Here is a 22918-nt window from a genome sequence, read left to right as displayed (position 1 = left end):
CACCTGCCACTTGGTTACGTAGCATCAACACTTTCTACTTCACTGATTCCTTTGTCACGCATCTGTATCTCTATGAGTCAATCTCATTAATATACAATATATTGCACTGAAATACAATGTGTACTGTATTAAACAGTAATTACCTATTTTAGCTCACTCTGTTATGGTTCTAATGTAAAATAAATTGCCATTCCTTAGCAGTTGACGTGAATTCAAAATGACACCCTTGCCCCAACCAACTAATCAGAGCAGCGCCTCCCCCACTGTCACATGTTGCTGACACAAGTCGTTAAACACACTCTTGGATAATAGAAACAGGAAAAAGTGACTTGAATGATGCACTTCAATTCATAATCAATCCCCTCAGCCATTTCAACTTCTCAAAAGGCGTCCAAAAGCTGACTGTCACAGTGGCTAAATTATACACTCCAATTCAGCTTTTCAGAGAATCTGTAACAATGCAATCTTCCTGGGAAAATCTCATGCTTTTGTTTGGTTTGGTCAAGTGAATTTCAAACCAAACTTCATTAGGGGCCTCCATTGTCAATAATTGTTGAGGGTTACTTTTACAGAGTTGCGAGGGGTACTGTCTTGCAATACAACTGCGTTCAATTGACCTGGTGTTTAAAACCTGGATGTGGCAAATTGGCAATTGGCCCCTGGGAGTGCAGCAGAGGTAAAGGAAAATTGGCTCTGTTCTTTTCGGGGTGGATAACTGGATATCGGACAGGCTCGCCTAATCACTTTGCGCTCTAGTAATTCCTTGCTCTGACCCTCCACTCTGCACTCTCTCATCTGGAGAAGAGGAACACATATGTGAGAATGCTGTTCATTGACTACAGTTCAGCCTTCAACACCATTGTGCCCCACAAGCTGGCGGTTAAGCTCAGGGATCTGGGTCTCGAACCCTCTATGTCCAGATGGATCCTGAACTTCCTGATGGGCAGACCCCAGGTGGTGCGAATGGGCAACATCACCTCCTCTTCACTGACTCTCAGTACTGGTTCCCCCCAGGGCGGTGTGTTGAGCCTGCTCCTGTACTCTCTCTTCACCCACGACTCACATTGCCAACACCATCGTTAAGTTTGAAGACGACACCGCCATCATAGGCCTGATCTCTGACAACGATGAGTCAGCCTATAGAGATGAAATAAAGTCACTGACTTTGTGGTGTCAGGATGACAACCTCCAGCTCAATATCAGCAAAACCAAGGAGATGATTGTTGATCACAGGAAGCAGCGGCGGGGAGACCACGCCCCCATACACATCAATGGGTCTGCAGTAGAGAGAGTTCACAACATCAGGTTCCTCGGAGTCAACATCAGTGATGACTTGATCTGGTCTCATCACTCTAACATCTTGGTGAAGGAGGCCAGGAAACGGCGCTTCCTACGCTGATTAAGGAGATTTGGCATGGATTCCAGGATACTCTCCAACTTCTACAAATGCACTATCGAGAGTATCCTGACCGGCTGTGTCACCGCCTGGTATGGCAGCTGCACCGCCCTCCACCGCAAAGCACTTCAGAGGGTGATTAAAACAGCAGAGAGCATCACAAGGTCTGACCTGCCATCCCTGCAAGATCTCTACACAGAGAGGTGTAGGAGGAGGAGCAAACGGATCATTACAGATCCCAGCCACCCATGCCATGGACTGTTTACCAAGCTGCCGTCAGGCAGAAGGTACAGGAGTATTCCGTCCAAAACAAACAGGCTACGGGACAGTTTCTTTCCTCAGGCCGTAAGGCTGCTCCATTCAGCAACTCCTCCTCCCTTCCATCCATAGACCCATGCACACCTGTCACTTTATATCATGTACACCTGTTACTTTTACATTGCACTACGGTTGTACAGTTATTATTATTATTGATGAGTGTTTTTTGTATAGTGTTATTATTGATAGAATTATCAATAATAACACTATACAATATTATCAATAAGAACACAGATAAAAGGCATGGATAGATCCTCTATGTCCTGTAAGTTGTGAGGTGGGGCCTCCACGGATCGGACCTGTTTGTTCAGCACATCCTACAGATGCTCGATTGGATTGAGATCTGGGGAATTTGGAGGCCAAACTATTCCTGAACCATTTTTGCTTTGTGGCAGGGCGCATTATCCTTCTGAAAGACGCCAATGCCATCAGGAAATACCAATGCCATAAAAGGGTGCACATGGTCTGCAACAATGATCAGGTAGGTGGTACGTGTCAAAGTAACATCCACATGAATGGCAGGACCCAAGGTTTCCCAGCAGAACATTGCCCAAAGCATCACACTGCCTCCGCTGGCTTGCCTCCTTCCCATAGTGCATCCTGGTGCCATGTGTTCTGCAGGTAAGCAACGTACACACACCCGGTCATCCACGTGATGTATAAGGAAACGTGATTCATCAGACCAGGCCACCTTCTTCCATTGCTCCGTGGTCCAGTTCTGATGCTCACCTGGCCATCGTAGGCGCTTTCGCCAGTGGACAGGGGTCCGCATTGACACCCTGACTGGCCTGCAGCTACGCAGCCCCATTCGCAACACACTGCGGTGCACTGTGTGTTCTAACACCTTCCTATCATTACCAGCGTTCATTTGTTCAGGCATTTGAGCTACAGTATCTAGTCTGTTGAAGATGCTCTGAACCAGTCGTCCAGCCATCACAGTTTGGCCCTTGTCAAAGTCGCTCAAATCCTTACGCTTGCCCATTTTTCCTGCTTCTAACATCAACTTAGAGGACAGAATGTTCACTTGCTGCCTAATATATCCCACCCTCTGAGAAGTGCCATGATAACGAGGTTATCAGTGTTATTCACTTCACCTGTCAGGGGTCATAATGTTATGGCTGATCGGTGTATCAGTGTTATTCACTTCACCTGTCAGGGGTCATACTTTTAAGGCTGATCGGTGTATAACGCTGCAGTGTGAGTTCTACTCCCGGTTTCTAACCAACCTACCGCTTTTTCAGACAACATCTTATAAATACATGTTACAAATAATACACAATGGTAATGACGTATTCATTTTCTTGGGATATTTTGTACATTTCTCAAAGGGAGAAAATGTGAATCGCCTTCATAGCATACTGTTAACAGCAATAAGAGTAATGATTATTCAATAGTTAGTATGGTAAGCATTACACAAATAACCAAATATTATTTAGAATCTAACATTAATATTACTCTAATTAAAATTATATAAACCATTAAAGGAAAAAGAGTTTCAATCGCATTTGGCCCAAATGACCCATCAGGATAAAGCAAAACCCGTTTTCATACTAGGGACACATATTTCACCTTACACAATGCCCTGTACTGTCCCTTCTGGTTTCCTCCTTTGTCTCTTTTATCTATCACACTATCAACAGTGTTCTCAGTAAATTTTAATATTTCATCTGTGAGTCCGCAGATGTCTCTTCAGGCTTGATGCTAACTTTAAGTGAATTCCGCACAAATGACATTGAACTCCCACCCCTGTGTGAACCTTCATATGAGCGGTCAGATGTCCTTTCAGGCTGAAACACTTTCCACAGTTGTTGCAGCGGTGTGGTTTCTCCTCTGTGTGAGTCATCATATGTTTCGTGAGCGTTCCCTTGTCACTGAAGCATTTGCCACATTCTTTGCACCGAAATGGTTTTTCCCCTGTGTGAGTCCTCATATGTAATATCAGACTGCCTTTAATGCTGAAAGATTTTTCACATTGTTTACACGGATACGATTTCTCCCCGGTGTGATTTTGCTGATGCAGTTGCAGACCTCTTTTTGTCGTCAAACTTTTTCCACACATATCACATTTGAAAGCAGGCTCTGTATGAGTACGCATGTGATTTTTCAGATTATTTTTGTGATTGAAACCTTTACCACATATGGTACAGCAATGCTGGCCTTCTTCCATGTGAGTTTTTATGTGCCGGACCAGGTAGCAGTTCAGAATGAAACCTTGTCCGCAAATGTCACACATGTACGGTCTCTCATCGCTGTGCCGGAATTGCCGATGCAATCTCAGATTACGAGCTGTCGCCAAACGTTTCCCGCAAACATCACATTTCAGATCAGGCAAGTCGCCGGCTTCCTTCTTCGGCCGTCCCCTTGGTCGTTCTTTGAGGTGCCGATTTTGACGGTGCCTTCTCAGGCTGCGCGCGGTCCCCATACATTTTCCACACAGGTCACATTTCAGATCTGGTATTTGACTAGGACCCGGTTTTGGCCATGCTTTAAGCCGCTCTTTAATGTGCCAATTTTGCCGATGTCCTCTCAGCCCACCGGTGGTGGTGAAGCGGCATTTCAGATCAGGGAGCTTCTTTCCTTCTTTCCTTGACCGTCCTCTTCCTTGCTTTGATTTGAGAATCTCTGAACTCGGTTTTTTATTCTCTAGTGCCTCACACTTTCCATGATCACTTTCACTGTTCTCACTGTCAGGATTTACTTCAGAGGGAGGTTCACAGTCACTGGATGATTCCGATTCTGTTCGGTTCTGTGTGGTAACGTTTAAAGAGTCCCATACAGATTCTTCAGCATCCGACTCCAAAGGCTCCAGACCACAGCATAAATCCTCCTGCTCAGGACTACCTTCCTCTTCAGTAAGAGTGAGCTGCTGGAGGTCTGGAGGGAAGGTGAATAGATAACAGATCAGAACCGAAAATCGGAAATAAAGCTACTCACTACCTCTGACAGATTACTGGATTAAATCCAGGGGTCGGCAACCTTTAGGCCTGGAAGAGCAGTTATTCTTACTCAAATCTGCATAGACCCTCACTTGGCGACCTGCAAGCTTTGCAGGCTCTGACCAGCACACTGCTGGGTCACCGGGGAGTCCCACTGTTTAATTTCATTTATTAAAAGTTAATGTTGAGAAATCCACACAAGAAATGTAATCATTTTTTCAAGGTCAACAACGCTAATCTGATATAAAGAACAGGCAGCAGTTGTATCAAATGTACATGGAATTTGATGTCATGGTCACAAAGCAGCTGTCTGGTTTTGCAGGGACAATACAATCTTGTGAAAATATGGTAAGTGATGTTGCTTTATGATTAAAACACCTACCAATGAACTGAATCATTGACTTTTTATGAATTATTCCTATTGGCACATTATTCTGTCCTATGAAGTACCATAAGGCAACATTCTCTTGCTGAGGTTAGTAGGTTTGCGAATATTATTAAGAATGACTGAAAAGGATAAAATACAACTTTTTCATGGCTGATTTATTTTCTTTCCAACTTCAAAAGAACCAAGAGACTAGAGGTGGTTATTAAAGAGCATTGTTATAGATGTAGGGTTTTCCAGAATGTGAAAACCCATTGGAGTCGGTCATCTTATAATGTAAGTACATCCAAGGGAAAGTTGTCTAATTCCGTTTTGTTTGTTAATATTTAGACACAAAACACATTCATTGATCAAGGGTAATCAATTTAACCAATCACATAAAACGTCACTTTCAAACCATTTATGCAATTAACATAAACAGAAATGCGATTTCCTTGCTTGGAAAAAGTAGGTCCACTCCTACCTTCATCATCACATAAAATGTCTAAAATTAGACCTATCTTGACCTATTAAACCCTCTGAAGAACAATTGAGCCATATGAGTTTGGGAGAATTCACAAAGCCATTTCCAAGCAATTCAAAGTACATCTGTATTGTCAAAAGGATCCTCTACAAATGTAGAATGCCAGATGACAGGCATCTACATAGGACAGGTCATCCACCCAAATTCATGCCAAGAACTCACCTAAAGATGCTCCTGGAAGTTTTGAAGAACCCCAGGGTAACATCAAGGGATCTACAGGCCTCTCTTGTCCCAAACAATGTTGAATTACACCAGTCAACTGTCAGAATTAGACAGCACAAATGTGACCTACATGGGAGGTCAGGAAGGAAGTTGTTGCAGGACAATGATTCAAAACATATGAGCAAAGCTACAACAGAATGGCTTAGAAAGAAGAAATTGTGGGTTATGGAATGGCTGTGTAAAAGCCCAGATCTCAATCCTATCCATGTGCTGTGGGGGGAGTTGAAGAGGGTTGTGCATACAAGAAACCCTTTAAACATCATACAGTTGAAGCAATACTTTAAATGAAAGAAATCCTCCCAGTTAATGTAAGAGATTGATGAACAGTTACATGAGAAGGTGACACGAAGTTACTTCAGTCAAAGGGTGTCCTTATTTTTTCTTTACTATTACATTTTATTTCTGTCGATTTTTGATGAATAAATTATTACAAATAATATTTGTGTCCTTCGTTCAATTAGGTTACCTTTATCTGTCAGAAATGTTAATGCCCAAATGTTTTTAGATTAACAGCGAATGGAGAATAATTGCATTCAATACTTTTTGAACGTTTATAAATGTTTCTTTAACAATTGTTTATGTTTTTAAATGTAACTTCATTGAATAATATAATTACTTCGCAAATCGATGGAAATCCAGCAAACATCGATTACATCACGAGAACGAATACTCATATACTCTACCGGTTGCCGATCCCTGGACTAAACAGTTACATATATTTCTGAAATAGGAAGGCGGGACAACATTGACAATGAAAAAATGCACAATAATATATTTTTTATGGAAATTACTAAACTTAGACGTACAGCTGACACAAACCTGCTAATCTATGCAACTGTATATCTGGTTTGAATACCAAATCCAGCAGTTTTCGCAGACGAGCATTCGCCAATTTTAATCGTGAGATTTCTTTCTGATACTCTGCAATCGTTGTTTTAACTACCACGGATATCTCCAAAGGAACTGAGGCTAATTTTTCGTTGAGAACATCATTACCTAACCGTAGGTTAGACATTTTGGAGACGTAAGCGTAGCAATAGCCTATGCTGAATTGTGCTACAAAGCACACGGAGCCTTATTAGCTACGGACCTGTCTCTATGAAACAGGAAATTACGTAACAGTGGCCATCATGTTCCAGAAGACCACAGCTACAGATTTCTGCAAATTTATTGATCTATAAAACCAGCCTGTGTCTCGTCTCACATTTCAAAGTAGCCCGGGGTTACTAGGGATGGTCATTTCGACTATTTTTACTGACTCTGATCTTTTCGAGTCGTTCAGTAAAAATAACACGACAGTAATACCCAGAGCCCCGAGAAGGGTCTGGCTGCAGACGGGCACTTATCAGCAGGAGCACTGTAGGCTGGTATGCGGGGCGTGGGCTGGTGGGCGGGACTTGGGCTCTGTGGAGCTTTTGAATGGGACTTCAACTCCTGTTGAATCACAGGTCGTTTGTTATTGATTTAATTAACTCTTCACTGTTTTCAGGTTATTACTTTTATAAACAATAACCATATTTTGTTTAGCAAACAGTATATATAAAAGTTATTAGAGATTTTTGGTCTCTGACAAAATAAAATACAAACGTGTGTTTATGAAGCACAATCAAGAATTGTTTAATATCCATACATTCTTCTTCCATCTGCTTTTTGGAGTTCTTTGGATAAATTAAATCCAATGCTATAAATATACCTGCAAGTCTTTATCCAACAGATAATCTTAGTTTATAAATCAATGTATATAGATTGTTCATCTGTTGGAGATAGCAAACCTGTAATGACAATGAAACTATGAAGCTGGTTGGGCACTACGAATCCTGGTTGGGCACTATGAAGCCTGGTTGGGCACTATGAAAGCTGGTTGGACACTACGAAAACTGGTTGGGCATTACAAAGCCTGGTTGGGCATTACAAAGCCTGGTTGGGAACTATGAAAGCTGGTTGGACACTACAAAGCCAGGTTGGTCAGTACAAAGCCTGGTTGGGCACTACGAAGCCTGGTTGGGCACTACAAAGCCTGGTTGGGCACTATGAAGCTTGGTTGGGCACTACAAAGCCTGGTTGGGCACTACAAAGGCTGGTTGGGCACTACAAAGGCTGGTTGGGCACTACGAAGGCTGGTTGGGCACTACGAAGGCTGGTTGGGCACTACGAAGGCTGGTTGGGCACTACGAAGGCTAGTTGGGCATTACGAAGGCTGGTTGGGCACTACGAAGGCTGGTTGGGCACTACGAAGGCTGGTTGGGCACTACGAAGGCTGGTTGGGCACTACGAAGGCTGGTTGGGCACTACGAAGGCTGGTTGGGCACTACGAAGGCTGGTTGGGCACTATGAAGGCTGGATGGGCACTATGAAGGCTGGATGGGCACTATGAAGGCTGGTTGGGCACTATGCAGCCTGGTTGGGCACTATGAAGCCTGGTTGGGCACAACAAAGCCTGGTTGTGATGTATAAATGTACTTTTAATTGAACAGTTATCAGTTTTATACTATCACTCAATGTTTACTCAGTACTTTTATATGCCTGAATATCTTTATTACTTTATCCTCATTGTATGGGTCTGTGACAAGATTGTGTCCAATAACATCTACATTTCTGTCAACCGCAACTTGGTTTCTTTAATATCCTTCATTAAAGCTTAAGGAGAAACGAATGGTCTCCAAACACTAGAGAATTATCTTTGTTTAACTACCACTATCGAGAACCTATTTTACAAACTCGAAAAATGTACTGCTGAACCACTACAGCTACATTAAACCGCACGGGCAAACGCGTGTACCTACAAATGTAAATAATTTGAATATATTTTAAAGAGACCTTTTTACATCAGCTGATGTTGCAAAATGCTTAGCTTATACACACATGTTTTTGTAGCAAACTCAGTCTAAAATAGAATGGACGCAATAACTTGTTAGCTACGCTATATGTCACAAAGCTCGAATCATTTCAAATTGGTTTCTTGAACATGACAATGAGTTCACTGTACTGAAATGGCCCCCACAGTCACCAGATCTCAACCCAATAGAGCATCTTTGGGATGTGGTGGAACGGTGGCTTCGTGCCCTGGATGTGCATCCCACAAATCTCCATCAACTGCAAGATGCTATCCTATCAATATGGGCCAACATTTCTAAAGAATGCTTTCAGCACCTTGTTGATTCAATGCCACGTACAATTAAGGTAGTTCTGAAGGCGAAAGGGGGTCAAACACAGTATTAGTATGGTGTTCCTAATAATCCTTTGATGAGTGTATAATACCATCGCTTTATCTTCTTTTTTACTTAATCTGTCTTCTTTAGCTAATATAGTAATTAATTCCATAATGTGATTCACTCGATTGTAATTATTTCCCTAACATAATTCAAGTATCTTCGTATTTTTACATACTTTATTCTTTCGTCTGTTTTATTTTACGTTATTACAGGTTCCCAAAGCTAATACTGTAAAACGTTAACTCAAGTTGAGTCCACAGTGCCCGAGACCTGCCCACCAGCCCACAGCACGACGTCCAGCTGCTTTAGATAAGTGTCCAAATGATGTCCATAATTGTAGGTTTCATTCACGGTAACGAATGAATTCAATCATGTTATTGAAGATTGTTATCAGCCTGTGTGGTCGGGCCTTACTTTTAAACTACAACAACAAATTTTGTGCCAAATGTCACTTTGTTTTGCTGTGTTGAACACCCCTTGATTAGCTACTGGAAACAAGCATGTAATTCAATGCATTTCTTTATTTTCTGTGAAGTTTAAACAAATAAGTAATGATAATTATACCTATCTCTGTTCGTGATGCTGAAATATTGTTGAGATAAATAATGTTCAGCATAATGCTGATTTAATAACCATGTATTTTATGTTTTATTTTATTAAATTGTATGCTGCAGCCAGGTTAGGAAAATATGATTAAATACAATAACTATCAAGGTTTAAAACTCCATCATGCTGTTGTAATTCTCACACCTTGTCTCTGTGAGGAATAGGTCAAGACAGCCTTTTGTCTCACACTCACTCTGACTTTTCACCTGTCTTTTCAAGAGAGACAGGATTAAAACCCAACAATTAACATGCAAAAGAAACCTCCTCCTATTCAGCAGGAAGAAACCTTCTGTCTCCAACCCCCTGGTGTCCTAGACTAGGTTAGGACAATAGAATGTTAATTCCTGTAACCTTGTAAAGATTTCACATCTGTATGCAAGAATCTGTGGATCTGTAACCGAAAATGACCCCAAGGGGGCAGAGTTTAGAGCATGTCCTTCCTCATTGGACGGCGAAGAAACCAACTAGATTCGTCCAACATGTCACCATGCCAACGAAGAGCCAATAAGGACGGTTTTTACTCATGAGAATGAAAAGTAACCGCCCCTGGGGCTAGAGGAATAAAGGTGGTAGAGAGTCGTAGATCTGCGCGAATAGATGTGGAGACTTAATGGTTGAAACAACTATTTACTGGCCCGCTGCAGTAATTCATGTATTTTGACTTATCATTTTTTATTAATAAATCTTTGTGTTAAATATTCATTCGGACCATAGCCTCTTCTTCTTCAGAGATTCTGATACACGTAAATTCTCTACAATATGCATCAAAATCGATACGATGAAAGGTGTTTTCACAGCTCTAAGTTGCGCATTGGTGCGGTTTAAACAGGGAATTACGGTAGTCTGAGCAGACACAACCAATGTGTGCTTGAGCAATTAGGCCTATATTATTTTATAATATTTTTCGTTCTTTGAATTAGTTAATGCTATTCATTTAAATCGTTTGACCATTCGTATCTTAATTTTGACTCTTAGAGCCGACTCGTTAGCCAAGCACCCATCACTAGATCAGAACAGAAAATTGATCATATACCCGAAAGTCAACGTGAGAAACTTGTAGGTTGCCAGCTTTCCATCGATTACTCCATCGAATTGCTGCAATTTTTTACAGTTCATGTTAAGTTTTGATGTTCATTTTAGTAGCCTAGGCTAAATCGTTTACCAATTTACGTAATGTTCTAGCTAACTATTCGACCCGAGTATAGCAGCCATCACAGTTAACGTTAGCTTGATAGTACTTACAGCTTGTTTTCCTCGGTTGTACACGAAATAATTACAATAAAACGTTTCAGTGTTGTACAACATTACATTATAAGGCCTCGATATGGTGTAACTTCTTAAATGCACACACGTGTGACTCACTCAATCAAAAGCTTACTCTCACCCACACTCACACATGGGTTTGACTGTTTTTGTTAGAACCTTTAAACTGTTTTGGGATACCTGGTCTGTAGTATTCTCTATTGTAGTATCGTCTGTTGGAGTTTAAGTAAATGTTCTTAGTACATTGCGCAAATTGGACCGATTTTTTCTTCTAAAAAGACCTAGCCGCTTGCAAATTCTCCTTTAAATTCGTATGCTAATTATAATTCTGTCATAATTAGCTAAAGTTGATAGTATTTATTTGTTACTAAAAGAAAGTCTATAATATAGCTTGACTATACACTATTAATGTGTGTGTCCTGAAGTTGGGTTAATACCCCTTGACAAGTTCTGTTTCTACTTTCTGGCTACATTTAAAATCAAAACATATTGATCATTTAATAATTGTTGACCAAGAGCTAAAATTTTCTACTTCCAAATAGGTGTCCAATAATTAATAAAAAAAAAAATTGCTAAATGATTGTACCCTAATTGAAGTAGCTGTTTAGTAGCATCATGAATTTGCATAACATTGCATGAATGTCTGCCTGACACAATTATTATAAACTGTTCAAAAGAAATACGGGAAAACAATCATCACAGTATAACACAGTCAGTTTAACTTCAGGGATATCAATCAGTCCAGTTAGGAAGCATAAGCTATTTTGAATCAATGTCACCTGTTTCGGTGCTAATGAAAGTGACAACAGGTGCACTGGAGAGGCAACAGCAAGACTACCCCCCAAAAAGGGAATGGTTTTGCAGGTGGTGGCCACAGACAATTGCTGTCTCATTATCCTTCCTGACTGATTCTTCTCTAGTTTTGCATTTTGCTAGTGTCCTTGTCACTACTGGTAGCATGATGTGGTACCTGCAGTCCATTCAGGTAGTCCAGCTCCTCCAGGATGGCACATCTATATGTGTCGTTGCATGAATGTTTGCTGTGCCTCCCAGTACAGTCTCAAGAGCATGGAGGAGATACCAGGAGACGGGCTATTACAAGAGGAGAGCTGGACAGGGCCTTAAAAGGGCATCAATTCAGCAGCGGGACCTGCTCTTTTGTGCGAGGAGGAACAGGAGGAGCACTGCCAGAGCCCTACAGAATTATCAAACTGTCAGAAACCGATATAATGAGGATGGCATGACACCCGACGTCCTTTAGTGGGACCTGTTCTCACAGCCCAGCAACGTGCAGCTCGATTGGCATTTACCAGTGAACACCAGAATTGTCAGGTCTGCCATTGGCGCCCTGTTCTCTTCACAGATGAGAGCAGGTTCACACTGAGCATGTGACAGATGTGAAAGAGTCTGGAGATGCTGTGGTGAACGTTATTCTGCTTGCAACATCATCCAGTTTGGTGTTGGGTCAGTGATGGTCTGGGGAGGCATATCCTTGCAGGGTCGCACAGACCTCCACATGCTAGTCAATGGTACCCTGCCTGCTGTTAGGTAACGGGATGAAATCCTCAGACTCATCGTCAGACCTCACACTGGTGCAGTGGGCCCTGGGTTCCTCCTGGTGCAAGACAATGCCCAGCCTCATGTGGCCAGAGTGTTTAGGCAGTTTCTGGATGACGATCATATTGATGCCATTGACACCCACATGGAAAGAACCTATATGAGGATATATGCACATATATGTAACCTATATGCAGTCTATATGCACATATATGCTGCATATATACAGCATATATGCACATATATGATAATATATATGCTGCATATATGCGTGTATATGCCACATATAGGCAAAATTGAGGTGCATATATGTGCATATACAGGCCATATAGGTCTCCTGTATTGCTTCTTTATATCCACATATAAGCCCTATATGTACATACAAGATACGTCTCCTAGCTCATGGCAAGATCTGGTCATTTTGTAGCTCATATCTCACTTTGGAAACTGTCATACATGATGCCTAGCTCATATTTTCTATTATCAAGGCAATAACTAAGAAATAACTAAAAAAAATTATGCAAGAACTTATGTATGTGCGAACACATGAAATGGGTATCACATCTAATTGGCATGTTATGGAATTTAACTATGGCACTTAAGTGAGAGGAGATGGAAAGCTATGATGTCTACACGTTTTCCTGAAACATTTACAAGGTCAATTCTTTCTTGTATGAAAATAGTGGAAAAGAAGGAAATGTATAACAAAATGGTTTGTGTTGTTTTTTTTATTTTTGTCAATCAAGCCTTTTTTCCAATTTCAAGTCACTTCCAGATTCACATTACAGCTCATACACATCCACACATTCACCGTTACATCCACCAAATGCAATGTTTTCTGTATTGTCTTAATGCATTTTCCAGAATATGGCTGAAAGGTCATTACAGTCTGAATGTAGCAAAAAAACTAACAAAAGAAAAGTACATAGAACATACATTCAAGTAATCATCATCATCCCACATCTATCTGAGCATTTCACTGTGGTTAATGAATTTGAAGACAATGTCAACATTTCTGTTCACAGTTTTAACAAACAGACACTTTTCTTTTATCTGAGATGCTTGTATAGCAACTAAAGGCCCCAGACATTTCCCTACAGGGATGAAATAACAAGGATTCTTAAATTGACCGCAGATGTCCTGTTTCACTTTTTGGTAGTACTTCCCCACTGCATAACATGTCTCCCCCTGCCCCAGATCACAGACAATGAATGTCTTCACAGAGAAAATACTTTCCTCTCGATCAGAAAGAATGACAGTGTACGAGTTTCTCCGAAAAGTACGCGAGTAGTTTTGTGAATGAACTATTTCAAGATTAACCACTACTCTGCAAAAATACTTCACAGTGACTCTATTTTCAAGGTTGCTGATGCTGTTCAAGGCCAGAAAATCATCATTTCTGATCATACAAATTTTAGGCCTACCCAGAGATGTAACACCATGACAGCGACTTACTTCCTGCACCATTTTTTTCTCAACTGAAAAAGACTCTAAGAGAGCTAAGTAATCATCAGAAGCTGCCACCATGGTTTTTTGGGAAAATGATGGAAATGCAACCTGTAGCCAAACTGTTTTCATTATCTGCAGAGAAACTCCCTGGCTGCTCTTTATCATATCTAAAATGATCCCATTGTATGACTCAAACACAAATGCAGACTGTGCCCAGAGGGGACCCCAGTTCCTCACAGTATTGGGCAGATGAAGGCACAAATGTACATTGAAAGTGACATTATTGATCCCATAAAGGGTCTCCATTTCCTGAACAAACTCTGTTAGCAACCCCTCAGATTCTGATATGTGCAGTGGTGATATATTCTCACCGAGTAGAAGAGAAACCCCCTTTACCAACTTAAACCAGTGCTTCAGATATTTTTCAGGTAAGACCCCTTTCAATGTTGGTATGCTGTAATAAAACAACCACATGTTCCACTCGTGTGCCTTCCAGAACTTTTTCTCTTTCACTGAGCGGGGGACACGGGAAACATTACAGGGGGGTTTAATAGAAGTTAAAATGTCATCAATCTGTTCTGTTGAGTGTCCGATATACCATGGCGATTGGTTGTTTTCAGAATGAAACCACAGCGTGGTGATGCTTCTTGCTACACCCAGCAGCACACTGTGCATATAATCTGGAACACAGCCATCAATGATATTAAAATCAGGTAGACAAGACAAAATACTAGGCCCTTTCACTCCCTTAGTGGGGTTTCCAGCAAGAGCCTCTTCCACCAGATCATCAGTCTGGGAGGGATTCCTCAACTCTGCTTTTTCATAGGGATAAGCCCTTACACGCCCCCTGCGTTTTAGCACACTTGTTCCTTTCTGCATACAAAAAGAACACCCAAACTCACCATTAAACTGTTTAAAGTTCTGAATCAGTGGCCGAGCAACTGAATCTGCCACCATGGTAGTAAGCAGTACTTTACTTGTGACAATTTCCCAACTTTCACTTTCCCATATAAGACCATTAGAGTACAACTCTATGCATTCATCGACAAATGGTTTCATGTAAGTGTTCATATTTGGTTTGTTTTGACCAAACCACAGGCCACAAAGCATAACATGTTTTGCACGTAGCTGTATTGGCAGTTCATTAATAGTACACAAAATTGGCCACAAACTTTTTGTGTTTGATTTGTGCACTGGCACTCCATCACAGTTGAAAGTCAGTGATATGCTGTCTGGTGATGCAAGGGGTGATAGTTTTTTGTATAAATGTCCATCATATATATCTTTGATGGAGGCATCCTTCTTCTCAAAGCGGTGTTTCAGGTGTTTCCCTAATTGGTGGTCCTCAAGCAGTTTTTTAATTTGGTATTTTAGTGGCAAGTACAAAAAACACTGGTCTTTTTGTGCATGCGCTTTTGATGTGTCCTGGTCACAGACTGGGCACTTGACATTAAAGGGACCTTCCTGCATGCTTACCTTGCAACTCTTGCACACATAATGTACTTCTAATATGTCTTTCACTGAATCAAATGCTTTGTAGAAAAGGTACTTTGAGCCACTAACCAATTCCCCACCAGGACCAGCAATAAAGTTGATAAGATGCATGATGTCCTCCAAGGCTCTATTTGTTAATCCATGTTTAAGTTTTAATGCCAGCAGCAGGAGTTCCACCTGTTCTTTTGTTGGTTTCTGGTCTAAAGTTGGACTTGTGGGGTCTTCTAGATGTTCCTCTACTGGCTCCCTAGGTGAAGAGCTAGGGCCAGGTATGGGTTGGTTCATCTGTGAATTTAAAACATTGGATTAGCAATCCCAAATTTGCACAGACTCATACAAATGTACCATTTCATGTGGTTGGTAACCACTTGCATTTGAAGGCTCAAGTGTATTTGTTTATTTTTTTAACAGTCTTCTCCAAATTAATTTTATGCCCCCTTTTGTCCACATGTATATTTTTCTGACACTTTAAGCAACATCAGGAAGAATTGGGTTGTGGAATTATCTATGATGATTTACATTAACTAGTGTGCATGCACATGCACGAACAAAACAAAAAACACCTAACTTTAATATTTTTGCCATTTTTAGCCACTTACTGTGTCATCAGAAGCAGTAGACACCGGGTCATCTTGATTGTCCTCTTGGGTGAGATACCTAAAATAAAAATAAAAATCATTCAGCAAGAAATATGTAGGTTTTTTTATTTGGTATTTAATTTGGTGTGCTTGTTTTCTACTTACTGAGTTGTAGAAGAAGAGGCCACAGCTTCTTCATCATCACCCATATCTTCAGAAATGTCCCTAACAAAAATGTTGTGGTAATGTTAAAACACTTCATGCATCACTCAATATAATAGGATTGATATGACTGATTGATTAAGTCCAAGCAGGTAAATTCCATTCATGAGGTGAAACCTTTAAGACTGTAGATTCAAAACACACAAAGTGAAATATTTTCCTGGCTAGAGTTCCAACTTGAACAGTTTTCTTTATTTATTTACTTTGGACATGGAAAGGTACAGTGGACATGGAAAGATACATTTTACCTTTATACAAACATACTTAACATACATTAAGGGGAATTATGCCACATGCGTTTACATGGTATAGGAAATTATCTGTAGCTGGTAGCTTTGTTAGCTGGCTAATTTAGCTAGCTAGCTTCTAGTACGTTTTGTTACAAGACTTACTTTCGTTTACGTCTTCTCTTTGTTCTTTCTGGAACGGGTGCTTCGTCGTCAACGAGGTACCTTTTGTAACGTACTGGATCCATATCTATTGCTTTTCTTTAATTGCGTCTAAATTGCATTTCTCCACTCTGCTGCCACCGATCAGCCGCTACAGCGTCGCGTAGTTGATGACGTCATCCGCATGCGGCCCAGCACACTATCTTTCGCGCCGAAAGATAACGGCTGGGCGTAAAAATTGCGATATCAGCGTTGGAGATCCGCTATGTCCTACTTGAATGGACTGAGGGTGAGGATAGAGGGGCCCATAGTATTTTGGCTCTCGACTGTGTCCGGAATTTTTAAGTAAAAAAATTTCTTGAAAGGACTGAAAAAAACGAGAAGCTGGTGGAATGGCGAAAAGGCCGCCAACCCTGGCCGGTGCACCGAGCAAGAATTATTGACGTGGCAAGTATGTTACATGCTAACTTTATCTGACGTTATGAAGTTACATACCACATTTAATGTTTTTTCTCGCTCTTAAAGAAGTCTAAAATGGATCTTGCTAGGTCCCTGGTTAGCAATAGCTTCGCTTTCTGGCTCATGTTAGCTACATAATTTGCTAATGTAAGCGAAGTCCAATTGGGACTAATGTTAGATTTGGTAACGTTAAGCATGATTAGACAAACGTTTGCAGTTCATGATAACATTTTAATTTTATTGTACCAGAATTTGAAAAAACTCTCCAAATTAAACTGCGTGGGATCGAGATGGAGAAAGAAGTCACACAGCAAACAAAACGTCCTCACATCCCAAACTCAAAGTACCGTGATCAGGGGCAGACTGAGAAGGCTTCAAAGAAAAGGGTAACTGACTGCACCAATTGGTGCTTTACTTAAATGATCTCCCCCTCTCTCTCTTGTTTCTTAATGTGTAGGCATGTGTGTAGGTTTGTAATTGTGTCATCTATGATGATTTCATGTGCTTTGTTGACAAGATGTATGTGCAAGGTGGTGTAACGTAAGTTAATAAGAGTTGGGCTAAAAGTCAGTCTGTTTCTCTCTGTCAAGGTTGACAATAAAAAGAGATGTCCTTCTAAATACAACCACGAGGAGGAGGAGGAGAAGGAGGAGGAGGAGGATGAGGCGCGTCATGACAGGCCTTCAAAGAACAAGGTACACTACCAGTCTGCATCCAGTGTGTGTTGTTACATTGCAATACAGTAAAGATAAGTAAGACTTTTATAATAAAGTGCATTACCAGTAGCTGTAACAAGGTATGACACCGGCACAGTAGGCAACTTTGTCCTCTCTCTTTCTCTCTCCCTCCCAGCGGGCCAGCGAAGAGGAGGAGCGTATTGGGGATGAAGAGGACATAGTACCACCCTCTAAGAAAAAGGTAGCCTAAATGATGACATCCATTGTGTGGTGTATTACATACATACATTACATGACATACAAGATGAGGAAGTTTCATGTTTTAAGTAAGGAATAACCACCAGGAGGCCGGACAACCAGTTACATATAGCCAAGGGACTTCTGCCCTAGACTTCTTGCCACCTTCCTCTTACACCTCTCGTGACATCCTCCCAGCCAATCAGAATCAACCATTTACAAAATAAGTTATATAACAATTAGCTGTTGTTCTTCTCTCTGTCTCTTTCTCGTAGACAGCTGCTGAATTTAGAAAACACCTGGATGAACAGATGTGGGAGAGGAGGAAACTTGACCAAATGCAAAGAAATTTGCAGGAGTTGAGAAATGAAGTCCATTCTCTTAAAAATGAAAATGCACGTCTGAAAGACATTATCATCAATCGTAAGTATTCCTAATTTTTATATTTATTAGCAAGGTTTTTTCTGGAGATGGATATTGCGGTGGCAGAGAAGTGTAAACTTAGAAATGTTATGGGCTGAAACACGTGTTTGGCAAAATATGTTGTTAGCTGGTGAGGTAGTGTGTGTGCTCATATAGCCGTTGATAAGATTCAAATTAGATTTATATTTATTTGTCTCTTTCTGGAGGAATTTGTAGAGGGTTAACAAAAGTCATGGCCTAGAGAACATACAGTTCATGAGAATAAATGATGCTTTTCTGCCTTCAACGGCTCAAGAAGGCAATCGGCTCCAGAAAAAAACCCTGGGGAATTAGAATTTGGGAGAAATTGGAGAAAGAAAATTGCGTTCACAACCAGGTTTCCTATGCAGAGCCTTATCAATGGGCTTTGGAGGGTTTTAGCTTGAGTTCACACCTGCAGGAAATGTCTTTCGAAGAGTAAGGGCACTGAGTTGCTGGGTGCTATTTTGATCTAGTGATTGTAATTATAGTTTTTTATTTATATAACCTCTTTCTAGAAATCCCTCAAATGAAAAGTGACATCGCCATTATTGCTCAAAAGGTAAGTTCCTCTGATTTTCATTGCTTTTTAAAATTGTTTCTCAAGCAGAACTGGAGAGACTTGTGATGTTGGGCTGATTGATAGTGTTAATTTTTTATGTATTTACACTTTAATTTATTTAAGAGAATAACTATATTTTTCTTCTATGAAGAAGACTGGAAGGACTCCTGTGGAGGATCTAGATTCCTCCTTCTCGACTTTTGGAGAAATGCAACCGGTGAGTAACCCCCTTGCATTTTTATTTATTTATTTATTTTACTTGTTACTCAAACAGAGCTATATGGATTTTTATTATGTTTGGCTGATTACTTTTGCATGTAACTTTAATTTATTGGCATGTTTAATGTTTTTCAAGCCCCCCCTGTAAATAAGAATCTATAGTGGCTTGCTTGGATGAATAGAAATTGTTGAGTTTGACTATGTTTCTTTCTTCTCTAAGACTCCAGAGAGGAGACAGAGCCCAGAGGACACCGAGCCCTTTAAAGAGAGTCCCATGGTGACTGAGCGCTTTCGAGAGACACCACAGGTGTGTGTAACCCTTTTATACCTCAGATTTTACTTAAGGCTCCAACTGAGCTATAGGGATTTTTATGTTGGGATAGTTAGTGGTAATATGTAATTTACTTGCCCCATATTTATAAAATTGTTGAAGAGTTTAACAATGTTTTTCTTCTCTAACAAGACTGCAGCAACAGCTGAGACCTCAGCGAAAACACAGGTGAATAACATATTATGTAGTAAGGATGGGTATAAACTGTGTGCTTTGTAGGAGCCAATTAGTGTTATAAGTGACAATCATCCTCTCCTCCTGCCCCCCTTCACTCCTCTCCACCCACTGTCTTTTCTCCTTCCCTACTCTCCATCCAACCTCCTCCTTTCCCCCCACCCTGTCCTCCTCCTTCTCTCCTTTAATAACGTTTTGGGCAGTGATTAATTTGTTTCATTTCTTTATCATTCATCTGCATTTATACATATCATTAATCTGCATTTATACATAAAAACCTATTAACTATTGGGAAGCTAAGCATAAGAATCAATATGAAACATGAAAAAGTTTCTAAAAATTGCCAATAAATGTATATTGTGATGTGAAATTATTTTTCAGATGGAAGTTATAAAGGGCTCTGGGGTGTTTTGCCAGGCAGAAGCGTGGAAAGCAGCCCGCCTTGCCCCCTCTGCTACTGCCATGGTGCGGAATCTCCTGCTGGGCACCTTTGATTTGGAGACTTTGCTGAAAAGCAACCTGAATGGTACAAAACAACATGTTCCTAATATCTTCTGTCCTTGAAAAAAAAAAACAGTCATATTCTGTGGAATAAATTATGTGTGTGCGGGCATACCATCGCTTTTTTACTTGGCATTTTTGTATTTCCTTGCACCTCAAGAAAACATGATGTGTATATAAAAAAAACTCTTGCTTTCTCCACCTTCATTTTACACCCCTTTCATAATAATTTTGAAATATTACTTTAAGGTGGGAAGCCAACCAGAGGGGATGGGGAGCAGCTGGTCGCACTTGACCAAATTAAAAAGGCAGCCATTATTGGTGAGTAAATGCATAATGCATTGAGAAGGGAAAACCAAACTTTTAAGACTTTATAAGTTCACCACTTTAACCATAGCCTACTTGTATCAATATTTATTAGGCATCAATGGAGACTGCATAAAGTAGGGCACCAATTATTGTTACTGTATCTGCTTGGCACCTTTAATACTAATTCATCGCTTTCTGACTTCTTGATCCTACCTTTCCTCTTCTAAAGCCACATTGCTGGGGTATTGCGCTGTAAGGTGTGTAGTCCTCTATTTTGTAGAACATATAGTGTTGCAAATAACCTCATGGCATATTGTTGTCGTCTGAAGTGTTCTTAAATAATCATATTCACCCCTCCTTCACCTTAATCCCCTCTGTCCTGTGTTTGTGCCTTATTTTGTCTATACCGGTTATTGATTTGCTTGATTTTATTGCTTGATCTTATTGCTCTTCGAGTAAACCTAGCATGGCAGCTCGCGGGTGGAATGTGTGTGTGAATGGGTCAATGGGAGGACATTGTAATGTATTTTGGGGGTGCAGGAAAATGCTATAAAAGTGCAGCCCATTGACAACTAGATATGTTTACATGTGCAAAGTTTCTTACATCAGATAAAAAATTTGAGGGATTAGAATATCTGAATCTGTTTACATGGAAACAAATAATCTAATCATGACGTGCATAAACATGCACCAAGCCTTATTCAGAATAATAGCATTTTGACATCCGCAGAGCGGTCTTAATTTCCCTAAAACAACTGCAGAAGTTGTACTTCACCTGTGTTTTAAGCTAAACAAAAAACTCGGGAGTGGCAACATTTTTCCTATCCATGAATTTTCTCTGCTTTGGATGCACATGATTGACTGTGTGACTGTTAACAATGCAGTTCCCATGACGGACGTGTGCATATGAAAGAACAATGCCCCCCCCCCAAAAAGGGGGGGTGATGTTTCCAATCAGAATTTCTTTCAGATTTAGCAGAATCCAATCAGAATCTTCCAATTGACGTGTTTACATGACACATTTTTTATTATGGTCAGCCCTTTATCCAAAATATGTCTCCAGTCGCAGCTGTACTGTAAGCACTTTGGGTTCCTGATGAAGCACTATATTATTATTATACTGTCTAATTATTTTTGTCTTCTCTAGATGCTACATTGAAGAAGTGGCCGGCAGCCAGCCGAGGGCAGATAGGCACATCTATCAATTCAAAGCTCACGGAGCTGAGAAGATCAACAAGATAAATAGTTTTTTTTTTTCTATTCAGTTTTTTGTCTTGTTTTTGTTCTTGTTCTATTTGATTGTTCTTAAGTAAATAAATAAATGTACATTTCTACATTTTGGGCTTTTATTTATGTTGCATAGTAGCTATGGATTTTAATAATTTTACTAATATATAGGTAAACATATAGGTGCATATATACATGCATATATGCACCCATATATACTTGCATATATGTACCTATATAGGTACATGTATGCACGTATATATGTACCCATATATGTACACATATGTGCATATATGGGTACATATATACGTGCATATATGTACCTATATAGGTACATATAAGCCCGTATATATGTACACATATGTGCATATATGTGTACATATATGCACACATATATACGTGCATATATGTACCTATATAGGTACATATATGTACCCATATATGTACATATATGTGTATATATGTACATATAATATAGGAAAACGGCCAATTTTATATATGTCACATATATTAAAAACATATATCAAAACCTATATTTAAACATATATGTTTATATAGGTTATTTCCATGTGGGCAGGCCCTCACGTTCCCAGACCTGAATCCAATTGAGAACCTCTGGAATGATATGTATTGGTGCATCCGAAGCCGGTAAGTAGAGCCACAGATGGTCCAGGATGCCTTCATCCTCTTGCTCACTGATGCCTTCATCCAGGTCTGGGTGGAGATCCCCCAGGACACCATCCACCGTCTCATCAGGAGCATGCCCAATTGTTGTCAGGAGTGCATACAGGCACGTGGGGGCCATACACACTACTGAGTCACATTATGAGTTGCTGTGATGAAATTCACACAAGTTGGAACAGCCTGTGATTTAAATTGTTGGCTTTGATTTTCGATGTGAGTTTGAATCCAGTCCTCAATCGGTTGGTGGTCAAGTTCAAGTTCAGTTCACTTTGTTCTCAATTAATTACACCATAAGGTGTAAAGATTTTGATCTTTAATACATTTCCTTCATTGTGACTCGATGTGTGATTTTAGTGTTCCCTTTTGAGCAGTACATGTATGATTAACAATCAAAAATTGAATTACTTAGAAACTAGTTGCCATGAATAAAGGTGCCATCGGTTATCATCTAATGAATGACTTGTTTGTCATTGAGTCAGAGTTGTAAATGTAAAATAGGCCCTTCATTACCAAACATCAAGTAACTAAATTAGGATAACATTTTAAG

General features: G+C 40.2%; 3 protein-coding genes across 10 annotated transcripts; 1 reads left to right on the top strand and 2 right to left on the bottom strand.

Annotated features, from left to right (window-relative positions):
- Positions 1-2878: 2878 nt before the first annotated feature.
- Positions 2879-10875, bottom strand: LOC109615749 (oocyte zinc finger protein XlCOF6.1). 4 transcript variants are annotated; one of them, XM_020046189.2, is made up of 3 exons: positions 10841-10875; positions 5721-5846; positions 2879-4588 (listed from the first exon to the last, which is right to left on the bottom strand). In XM_020046189.2, the coding sequence occupies exons 2-3, from the start codon at positions 5761-5763 to the stop codon at positions 3378-3380; spliced, it is 1254 nt and encodes a 417-aa protein (XP_019901748.1). In that variant the 5' UTR covers positions 5764-5846; positions 10841-10875; the 3' UTR covers positions 2879-3377. The 4 variants fall into 4 exon arrangements, with proteins under 4 accessions (XP_019901748.1, XP_019901747.1, XP_019901749.1 ...); XM_020046188.3 differs by lacking the exon at positions 10841-10875 and adding an exon at positions 6600-7079; XM_020046190.3 differs by lacking the exon at positions 10841-10875 and adding an exon at positions 6600-7079 and having other exon boundaries at positions 5721-5817.
- Positions 10876-13070: 2195 nt separating this feature from the next.
- On the bottom strand, positions 13071-16661 carry LOC114830653. Its single transcript, XM_029118110.2, has 4 exons — positions 16554-16661; positions 16105-16164; positions 15961-16018; positions 13071-15646 (listed from the first exon to the last, which is right to left on the bottom strand). Exons 1-4 carry the CDS (start codon positions 16634-16636, stop codon positions 13382-13384), a joined length of 2466 nt encoding a protein of 821 aa, XP_028973943.2. The 5' UTR covers positions 16637-16661; the 3' UTR covers positions 13071-13381.
- A 221-nt stretch (positions 16662-16882) lies between these two features.
- LOC114830654 (unconventional myosin-X-like) lies at positions 16883-21853 on the top strand. 5 transcript variants are annotated; one of them, XM_034292502.1, is made up of 13 exons: positions 16883-17001; positions 17259-17395; positions 17600-17704; positions 17862-17927; positions 18199-18346; positions 18883-18926; positions 19081-19143; positions 19366-19452; positions 19609-19644; positions 20032-20176; positions 20401-20472; positions 20690-20717; positions 21608-21853. In XM_034292502.1, exons 2-13 carry the CDS (start codon positions 17300-17302, stop codon positions 21771-21773), a joined length of 1056 nt encoding a protein of 351 aa, XP_034148393.1. In that variant the 5' UTR covers positions 16883-17001; positions 17259-17299; the 3' UTR covers positions 21774-21853. The 5 variants fall into 5 exon arrangements, with proteins under 5 accessions (XP_034148393.1, XP_034148392.1, XP_034148390.1 ...); XM_034292501.1 differs by having other exon boundaries at positions 16883-16997; positions 19078-19143; positions 21608-21851; XM_034292499.1 differs by having other exon boundaries at positions 19078-19143; positions 21608-21850.
- The last annotated feature ends 1065 nt before the right edge of the window (positions 21854-22918 follow it).

This window comes from Esox lucius, chromosome 5, assembly GCF_011004845.1.
Source record: "Esox lucius isolate fEsoLuc1 chromosome 5, fEsoLuc1.pri, whole genome shotgun sequence".
Taxonomy (NCBI): domain Eukaryota; kingdom Metazoa; phylum Chordata; class Actinopteri; order Esociformes; family Esocidae; genus Esox; species Esox lucius.
The sequence above is the reverse complement of the archived record's forward strand: the minus strand, read 5'-3'. Positions and strand labels throughout refer to the sequence as shown.